The sequence below is a fragment of the Primulina eburnea genome, chromosome 3, assembly GCF_022965805.1.
Source record: "Primulina eburnea isolate SZY01 chromosome 3, ASM2296580v1, whole genome shotgun sequence".
Classification (NCBI taxonomy): domain Eukaryota; kingdom Viridiplantae; phylum Streptophyta; class Magnoliopsida; order Lamiales; family Gesneriaceae; genus Primulina; species Primulina eburnea.
The window spans coordinates 10,797,122-10,807,457 of NC_133103.1; the positions used below are offsets into that span (position 1 = coordinate 10,797,122).

Genomic DNA, 10,336 nt, shown 5'->3' on the forward strand with positions numbered 1-10,336 from the left:
TAAATAAGATCTGCTATGAAATAACATATTGATCGGTGAGATTTGAGTTAAATCAAATGGTGCGGTGAAAAGTACTAAATTTGAATCAGAATAAATTATAATTAGTTGGGTATATGACATTTCCATGTCAATCAATTGTTATTAGCTCATCAATGCAGCGGTATCTTTAGCTCATCAATGAATGACGAGGTATGAGCTAATAATGAGATAGTAACAAGAATGTATAATCAATTCAGTTATTAATTAGTAATTAGTAATTGCGATGGAAGTATCATTTGCTTCAGAGTTTCGGTTTCTCCAGAGGAATGCACTGATATGTTCAAGTCGTCAAAAGTGGAATTATGTTCTTTTTACGCAAGCCAGTTCTTGTCATTTTCTGGTCCTTTTGTCTGACACAGCCAGGATAAGGTCCACTACTGTACTGAAGAACTGCTGGCAGCTAACGAGGGTCGTGTTTTTTAATCATTGAAAAAAAGGTCTCGATCTTTCAAAGAGGATGAGTGCATGCCAGCATATAATCAAGTTGAACTTGTGATCATCAAAATTTCACCGCAAAAGCAAGAAATTAAAACTTCATAAATAATCCCTGATAACAATTGAAAATATTTCAATTATTCAATAACTCGGTTTTAGTAGTTTGATGGGCATAATAGTGAAAAAGAAATCTAATTTCTAAAATGCCTCGACACCACCATGATTTCCAGAACCAAGTCAATCGCAAACAGCGCCGAGACAAAAACTCACTCGGGAGACCAATATTCATTCACTCGGCCAGAAATAGTGTTTCCTGAAAGAATCCAACATCAAACAGCATATCCAAACCTATATATACAGGAGACTAAGGTGGATCAGCTCAAAATACGGTCATCGTAACATGCCCCAAAGCCAAGTGAAGTTGCCAGTAAGATCTGAGTTTGAGTTGAAATGGCATAAAGTTTGGCACTGACATAGAACAGAACATCTAAGCACTAGATAGAACAAAACCAGATGTGAACCTGATGACTGGCCATGGAGGTAGATGCTTAGTTTAGTTCATCTTCAAGATAATTGTACTCAAAAGAGAAATCAGTCTTAATTCTCTGACACCTGATTTGAGCCCAAGAATGCAAGAGTCAATAAAATCAGAGATAGCTCAAATAACGAAAATCATGTAAAAACAGTTGTAAATTCAAAGGTGAATATGCTTGGTCAGAGATCGACTTTTATCCTCACTTGTCAAGAACTAAAGCTTAATCAAACTCAAAAAAGAGGAATAACCATACCATCCGTGCTGTTCTTCATTGGCTATATGGAAATCAAAGTACACATATGTCCCCTGTTCAAAATCATCTGTGGCGACTTTTGGCTCTTCATGTCGTTGGAACCATGTGTTATACTTTCTGTGGTATCTCCAAGATTGTTTTTTCAATTCTCTGGCCGCCAAATATTGTTGGTACGTGTTCTGCAGAAAAGGGTCCAATAAAGAACAAGATAAGCGCACTTAATCACGACAACATGAAGGAATCCCCAAAGAGACAAGATTTTCAATTAACCTGCTGGTAGTAAAATGAAAAAAAGAGAGTATCAGTGCCATAAGTATCAGATCCAAGCCGTTCCCAAAAGGCAGGATTATTAACTATTGGTGCTTGAACTTGAGGATAGCTCGGTGGGGTAACAGCAGGATGTTTCTGTACGTAATAAAAGAAAACATGAGAAAGTGAACAGAGTATCAGGCCAAACATTAATGTCTAGTGTGAGATGGTTGCATACTGGAGTATAGCTCTTCGCACGCTCAGAGTCTTTGGGTTGAGGAAGCCTATGGAAAGCACCCTCAAGCATCTGCAAATTATACAATTGATCATGCATCCCTCCAGAATTTGCAGTTGATGAAGTTATGTTATCACCAATGGCACCAAGATCAGATACACTTCGTCGACCAATCACACCAAGACTTCCAGTAGATGCACTGGGTTGCAACGGCTGCCCGGGAGATAGGTCAATATCCCTCGTCACCTGGGAAGGTTCAGAAATTGAGACAGCAGCCTGCTTGTAAACAATTTGACAGGACCATGAATTAAATGAACTATTAAGTAAATAGATTAACAGATCATAATTGCATATTAAACACCAAGAAAAACATTGCCACCATGAAACTGAGTTCAGGAAATAACTTGGAAAATCATAATTTATGTATAACTTGATGCCCTGGATATTTAGTAATTACAGGAAACTGAGAAGTTGTATTTTCTCTGTTACTGAATTTGTTTTTAAAAAAAAACAACTCAGGCGCGCCTAAGGCGCGCGCCTGGGCTAGCCTTTGTGAATCGTTGCGTCTGGGCGAGCCTTTGTGAATCGTTGCGCCTGGGGCCACGCCTGGTGGCGCCTCTCGCCTCAAGGCGAGAGGCGCTCGCCTTTGACAACTATGACTTGATCTAACTGACGTGTTTTATTTTCACAAGTGTGGGAGGGAAAAGGCATAAATATCCACATAATTAAACAGCATCATATCCAACACCACCAAATTTTAAATTTCATCACTTCCCAGTCAATGTGCTCAAATAAAAAACGTTCAAAACAAATCTCCACAAATTTAAACATAAACAAAAGATTGAATATATACTGAGGTATCCAAGGTGTGGGAAGCCTTAATTTCATCCTCTTGCACAAGACTCTTTCCAAGTCCAGGATTTGTAGCAGAATCCACTGATGAATCTTCAGTTATGGGCTGTTGCTGCAGTAACTCCTCAGCTTTTGCAAGACCACTTTCTACACGTGCAAGTTAACTTCTCCATTATTATAGTGATACAATCCATTCAGAATATTTATGGATGACCTAAAACACTGAAAATTATGGAAATCTTATGATTTAAATATTAGACGCATAACATTCTACTGTGGTCCAGATTCTGTTGACAATAAATAATAGGTTGACACCAGAAATGCATCCAGTAAGTTCATATTCTGCTACCGAAGTATTTCTTTCCTCTCTATAGATTGAGATATTTTTATAGCACAAAAATAGCAAAATAACAAAGAGAAAAATTGGATAGGAGTTTTTACTTCTGGTTTATCCATGGGTAATATGCACTGAGGCTGAACAAAAGATCACACATATCATTCACATGCACATACAACATGGACAAGCATTTTCATCATATTGACTAGCCATTAGATGCAAATAAAACAGATAAATACAATAGTTCATTTCTGCAATAAGTTTTGGATGCAACCACAATACCACATGTAAAGGAATTCCATAACTTCAGTATTGTTAACCAAAGTTTAGTATACCAATGAGCAGCAGATACCAAAACAGTAATCTTCTAGGTGAAAAATAGGCATGTGCGGTATTACCAGCCTCCCTAGATGTCGTGGGTATCATGGTCTGCTGATTAACTGATTGGTGGATTGCGCTCGGTGGCTGCTGTGAAGCAGATGATGCAACACCATTGAGTACGGAACTTTGGACTCCAATTCCCAATCCCAGTTGAGGCGAGAGAGATGAGCTTTGAGCATTAAACTGAGAAAATAGATTAGAAACAGGCGAAAATGTATCGATTCATGACACAAGTATATCTCAAAAGAAGTTGTAAGATACCAAAACACAAATATATCTCAAAAGAAGTTGTAAGATACCAAACTTATCTATTGGCACTATGTAAGACTTGAACAAGATATCAAACAATTCATTCACAAGCAGGTGTGCATACTGACAACTTTTCATCAATAAGAAGTAGCCATCAGACCTAAATGTAATCAAATAAAAAGAAACTATCACGAGTCCGCAATCCACATTTTAAAGATAAAAAGTACAGCCTATTATCCGGATGAGGTTAATTCTATAAATGATGTTCGTGTTTCAACTGGAAAATGACAAACAAGTTAAAGATTCTCAAATGTTGTATCTAAAGAAACTTATGCACAGTAGTCAGTAACAGTGTGTGATGACTAGGGACTTAGCAAATGTAAAAAGAGAAGTCAAACAATGAAATATGAAGGGAGTGACACCTGCGTCAAGAGCGGATTTTGCTGCTGGGCAGAGTATTGTTTCCCTCCAGTAAGAGAGGTCATACCGAGAATGTTAGTCTGGCCCTGCTGCTGCACCTGCTGAAATCTTTGTAGAAACTTCTCCCTTTGGTCAGGAGCAATCTCAGTTCGTCCACGAAACTGCCCCTGGAGATTCAGAAGAACATTATTCCGAAGTGAGGTATTTCGCCGACAAATTGAATGTGTGGATGAGAAAGAGAGAAAAAAAGCTGCTCTGTGTGTGTGCGCGCATGCGCGAGTGCATATGTGTGTTTCACACAAGTCCCTGGTACAAAAGAGTAAGAAAAATGTGTGGGTTGCATTTAAGTTGCATTCAAAAGAGATCAATCCAAAATAACGTCATTAACAGTAAACTTCAACTTTCAACTTTCAATACATAAATAAAGATGAAGATAAATATATCAGAAAAAAAATTTTGAATTACCAAGATTAATGAGTCAGTTAACCCCCCTCTAGATTGTTAGCTATTGGTAACAAAAGCATTTGGTGGTTTTTGACGTCAATCTCATTTTTCTGTTTGCATTGCCAGCTTGCTTCTCATAGATGTTAAAACACAGAGAACAAAGAGAAGATGGAAAATAGGAAAGAAAAGTGGGTTGAAGAGAAAGGTGGTAACAGCAATAATGGATACTTTTGGCACAAGCCAACGACGTGTGAGGGGAGCGGTAAAGATCAGAGGGTGGATGGTTGAAGGTATCGGGGAAGGTAATAGATTAAGGAACACAGTGAATTTATATTTTCCGAATTTAGAAAACTAAACAAGTTTGAGGTCCAAACCAATCCTTGCTAAATTGATGTTAGACCAGATACAATCACCAGGAATCACTTCAATGCTTTCCACCCTTTTTCTTTTTGCGCCACACTTCACCAAATTTATCGACTTCTTAGATTCACATTCTTCACTCTAGCATCATATTTCTCCTTGTTCTTATCACTACTGTGGTCATTTCATGGCTCTAAGGATTGATGTTAAGTTCATGATGTTTCAGACCAACAAATATTGAACTTTAAAGTCACAAATGGTACAAACAAGAAAATGCGGCCAGTCTAAATTTTTTAACCCTCAAGGACGAAAACCTAATAAGAAGTTAGACAAAGTATTAAAGCTGGAGAAAAAAAACCCGAGGATAGCCAGCAACATGAACAGAACAATGTTCCATACCGTTTCATTTTGGTTTTGAAAGGAACTTCCAGGCCTCCATTGCATACCAGGAACCACAGGGGAGGTGAAAACTCTGCTACCCATTATTGCAGAATCACCGGCAATTACTAAATCGCTTGCGCCAAGTCCATCACTTGCCTTGGAAGCTTGTGGCAAGATTACTCTATTACTTAGAGGAGATGCAATGGACTGTGTCATTCCAGTACTTGCTGATCGGTCATCAGATACCAAAATATTTAATTTTCCAATTTCTGAAGCCAACGGCATGGCACTAAGGGCTCCGTTGTTAGAAATCGTACTGCTAGCACTAAGACCAATTGTGGAAGATGGTTGACTAGGAAGACCGCCTCTACTGATGGGCCTTAACCCAGTTTCGGATAGAGCAGGAGATGATTTGCCACCAGAAAAGCTACTGATATCCTCTTCTTTGGTGGCACTTGACTCAGTTAATAATGATGAAGCAGTGGCAACACCTACATTGTCAAAAGCACAAAAAGAAACTCAGGGAGAAAAGAATAGGAGATTAACCGCTACTCACAAAGTTACAATCGAACAACTTGATACCTAGAGTAGCATGGCTTGCCGCTGGTGGTGTTTGTGGTGCAGAAGAACTAAGATTATTACTCTTAGGAGGTGGGGTTCTTGCAACTGCATCTGAATTACTGTCTTGAGAAGCTGTTTCTTCCACTTGGTCTGGAGCGGAAGCAACCTGTGGTGTGGAAGATAATGTTGTCTGGAGATGGTGGCATCCGAATATAAGTCATATCATAGATGTTGCCAACATTCATAAACAGTTTAAAAGGGAATCAAGGACTTAGAAATTAGAAGTCCAAAAAATAAAATAAAATTCAGGATTCAACATATCTCTGTCATCTCTCAAGATGTTTCAAAAACATTTCGCATCGAAGAGCGACATTACCTATGATTTTAGGATGACAGCATGGAATTGTACCTTTTTCTTAAAAAGAAACAAATAAAAAGACCCCCCAAAATGAGAAGGGAAAGATAAATCAATATAGTTATGTGATTAAATGAATTGTGCACTCAATATATGAAGTGAAAGCTCAAACACAGTCAGCCTTGGAGATAAATTTTAAGATCAAATAAATTCATGGTAAATAATGTAGACTACTTTGAAGTTAATAATGTAATTCACAAAAGAAAAAAAATTGCCGCTACTACATATCCAATTTTTATCTAATAATTGATTAACAGTACTTCCATTTGATAAGCTACCTTTGAAGGTACTCGCATTTTTAATCAAAATCATTTCCAAATGTCTGAACAGAATCAATTTTTTCCTAAAACTGTGTAATAGCCTCAAATGTAAAAAGGAATAGCCTCAATGGACAGGAAACACCAAATGATTTCGAGTAAAAAATATTGTTCCAGGAGTATTGTATAACCTTTTTAATGTAATCAAAAGTCATGCAAAACAGAAACTGATACAAATATTGTCCTCATGTCCATGTATTTGGGGAATAATATTGGATGATTTTGATATCACATCTATACAGATTATGAGATCTTTTTTAAGAAATGGGATTAGGAGATTAATAGGCATTTTTACTAGTTATACCAAATCATATAAAAAAATTGGTAAACGTTATTAAATAACATTTGTACTAACAAGTATTTGAGTGAGGAATTTTAAATTTTTTACATAAAAAAGAATGGTAGAATATTTTTGGGAGTGGTAAAAATCTGGCTTAAATGTAATAATTTATTGGAATGTATAGGAACTGAAAAAATAGACTTCTGGAAAATGAAAAAAGATGTGATAATAGTATATGATTTTATTTTGGGGAAAGGAAGTTAGTTTAAGAACTAAAACCAAACACTGCAATAAATATATTCCTAAATTCTAATATTAAAAAATTGATCATCGAATTGAAACCATTCACTCAGAAAAGATATTCGAAAGGCTAAACCTGGAATGTTTCCCTATAAGACTCTGAATTGTTCTGCACAATCAATTGTTAAATAACTATAACCAAATTGTTTTGTTGCCAGTAGTTTAACACATTAAGTTTTAAATCAAAAGCAGTTTCTCAATTCCACCCCATCAGATGAAAGAGGTGGGTACAGTAAGAGAAAATTCAAACTCATACATACCAGAGCTGTAGAGGCTGTTGCACCCAAAGAAGATTTCAAACTTAAAACCGTACCAGAGGCACCGACACCCTGAAAATAATAGAAAATGAGATAACACGAACAAGACAGCATGATGTTTTGCATTCTTATCAAGAGAAAAGGGAAGGGAAGGGAAGCGAAGGTACAGACATTAACTCCTGTTGTACAATTCTGGTATGATTTATAACTGTCATTTGTTTTATTTGTTCTTGACTTGCTCCTAGATTTAATTTCTCGTCGTGGATCGTGGATCGCTCATCCACTTCGCATTGTAAACTTTTGATATTTATTATTAATAAAATAGTTTCTTATCAAAAAAATAAAAAAATAATTGTCATTTGTATATAATATAGAGATGGTGACTGGTGAGGACGGGGTGGGTCACTGGGGAATACTGATAGCTCATCAGACATAAAAACTTACTTGGAATTGGGCATTAACTTGCCTATTAGCAAAACAATTATTGAGAAACTAAAGCACTATATCACATACAAAAAATATTATATAACCAACGGAGAAATCATATAACCTTCACAAGATTAGAAGGACCAACTGTCACTAGATCTTCAAGAGATTCCACCTTGTCCAAAGGCAAGGAATTGTAAAGTTCATCGACATCACTAAATTCGTCAAAGTTCTCCTGCCAATCATATTCCAAAACGAAGAAGATTACATCAGTTTTACCACCGTTTAATCTACGTATTGTCCAGAATGACAACCACACGAGATGTTCAAACAGAAATCTTATTGTTTCCCATTTGAAAGATAAGAAACAAATAAGACCCCATGAGAAGCCAAATATTAAGGGAAAAACATGGTCAACATCATGGTTGTTTAAACAAAAAAAGTTGAAATGAGAAGAAGACAACTTGTTTTGGACTAGAATACCTGATTTCTTTCCACATAGTCATCCAGGAAATCCTTTACATCGTTGACTTGTTCTGGACTCAATTCGTCATTGTCCAATAGCCTTAGAATCAATTCTAACTTCATAATATGAGCCTTATGCCGAGAAATGGATGTCTCTAGATGTGTCTATGAAATTTTTAAAATTAAACATAGTAAGGCGAACAGAGTATGCTGCATAGTCAGGAGCCTTTCCTCAATGACATACCAGTCTGGGAGGCCTTGACTTCCCTTTCTTAACAGAAAGTCCCTCTACTTCCGCTTCAAAGCTATCTATTTGACTTTCCAGTTCACTAACCTAGCAAAGCGGCACATACATCCTCAAGACGATTCATAAACAATTAATAACTTATCTAAAATGATAACAATAACATGCAAACTACTTAAAAATAATGATTTATGTCACTAACTGTCGACTCCTTTGAAATTGCAGAGATATGGACACCTAAAGTTTCACTTCTCATACATAATCTTAGACTCCATCACACCAAATTGAATTATTGTAGGTCAGATGACGTACATAAGTAGTTGAACCAAAAAATGACAGCAATACAAAGATAACTGCAAAATCATACTAAGACGAGAGATAGAGATGATTCCATAAATTAATCGAAAGACCAAAAATTCATATTAGCTTCCCATTCTTCAGCCTCACTTCTTTAACAAATTTGTTAGCAAAGAAATTTGATATAATAGACCTAGAATAACAGGCAGCATCAAGAGAGATAATTTCACATGCTAACCCCCCAACCCTCTGGATTATGGATTCCCGGATAAGGAAACACAAGAAAAAATTCAAGAGCATACCACATTATTCAACCAATCCCTGGTCTCTGATTTAGCCTTTTCTTTGGGATCCTACAGTGAAACAGAAATCACATATGCGTGCTGGAAGAAGTTAGAAACTAAAAAATTCCAAACACATAAGAGCAGGACTTGCATTTTATATGATTACAACAGACAGGTCATACAATCAGAAAGCTCGTCCAACTTCACCAAAACTACTAATTTTTCATATCATATTACACCAAAGAGGTAGATCCTCACCATCATCCAAGGTAGAAATGTTTCACTGATGGCATTAGATGTCTATTTGAAATCATTAGACTAATCATATCATTCAAAAGGACCAATTTCACCTTTAGTAAACCTTAGTTATATTTTACGTCAGAATAAAGGAAATAAAAATCACGGGACTTCCTGAGCAGCACAACCTACCGTTTTGGGTTGTTGGCCCAATCCTTCTTTGGAGAATGCTTTTGTCTTAGTTTCTTTCTCACAAATTTTAAATCGTTCCATCTCACGCTCAATAAGCTTGCGAGCGTCCGACTAGAGCTTGCTCATAAGAGGCACTAACCTACGTCAACAGTTATGAAGAGAAAATCCTTCGTTAGAGTTGGAAATAGACAATAAACAAGCTGACGATATGGTTAACCTATCACTGAAGACAACCGAAGATAACGTGGTTGAATTACTACAAGAGAAAAAATAGAGAAGATATATGGATATGGACAAAATTAGTGAGAAAAGAGTAAAATTAAGCATGAACATGTACATAATTAGCATGAGAAGCACATTTTTTGAATCAGGCACCAGTGGAAAAAGTTTCAGACACTTAAAGTTGTTAAACTCTCACTTTAAAAGCAGCAGCTTTACCTTCTTATCCTTTATTTCGCTAGATTGTATCCAAGTCTTGATCTGATCTCTGTATCGCTGCAACTTCTTTATCTCCTTCTTCAAGTCAGCCTCAAATTTTTCCTTCTGATTTGCATTATCAGTATCATAAACCTACAAAACAAATTAAGCACAAAGTTAATACAATCCAATCCAAAGCCTCATCACAATAAAACACGAGAAATCAAGCGACCTTATTCCAAATGCTATCAAATACATCGACGCCCTCCTGAACTTTCTTCAGAACGCGATCTATCTCTCCCTGTAACTTCCGACTAGCTCCCATTTTCAATTTCTAGAGAACGGTTTAATATTCCCAGTCCTAGCAATATCTAGGGTTTTGTTTTGCGTTGTGTCAGAAATAAAACGGACATGAGGACGAAGAGATTATTAGCTGTGAGTGAATCAAGTTCCTCTCTTTCCCCCAACATGGGC

The 10,336-nt window shown here is 36.6% G+C and overlaps 1 protein-coding gene across 1 annotated transcript; it reads right to left on the minus strand.

The window, feature by feature from the left end:
- Nucleotides 1-556: 556 nt before the first annotated feature.
- On the minus strand, nt 557-10,336 carry LOC140826286 (uncharacterized). Its single transcript, XM_073188501.1, is given in 18 exon segments — nt 557-1,086; nt 1,263-1,441; nt 1,533-1,667; nt 1,750-2,022; nt 2,600-2,745; nt 3,334-3,499; nt 3,988-4,152; nt 5,189-5,661; nt 5,753-5,921; nt 7,304-7,372; nt 7,851-7,961; nt 8,210-8,356; nt 8,436-8,525; nt 9,035-9,085; nt 9,446-9,553; nt 9,555-9,584; nt 9,884-10,015; nt 10,095-10,336. Coding segments are annotated over 18 exon segments (2,601 nt in total). The 5' UTR covers nt 10,188-10,336; the 3' UTR covers nt 557-1,022.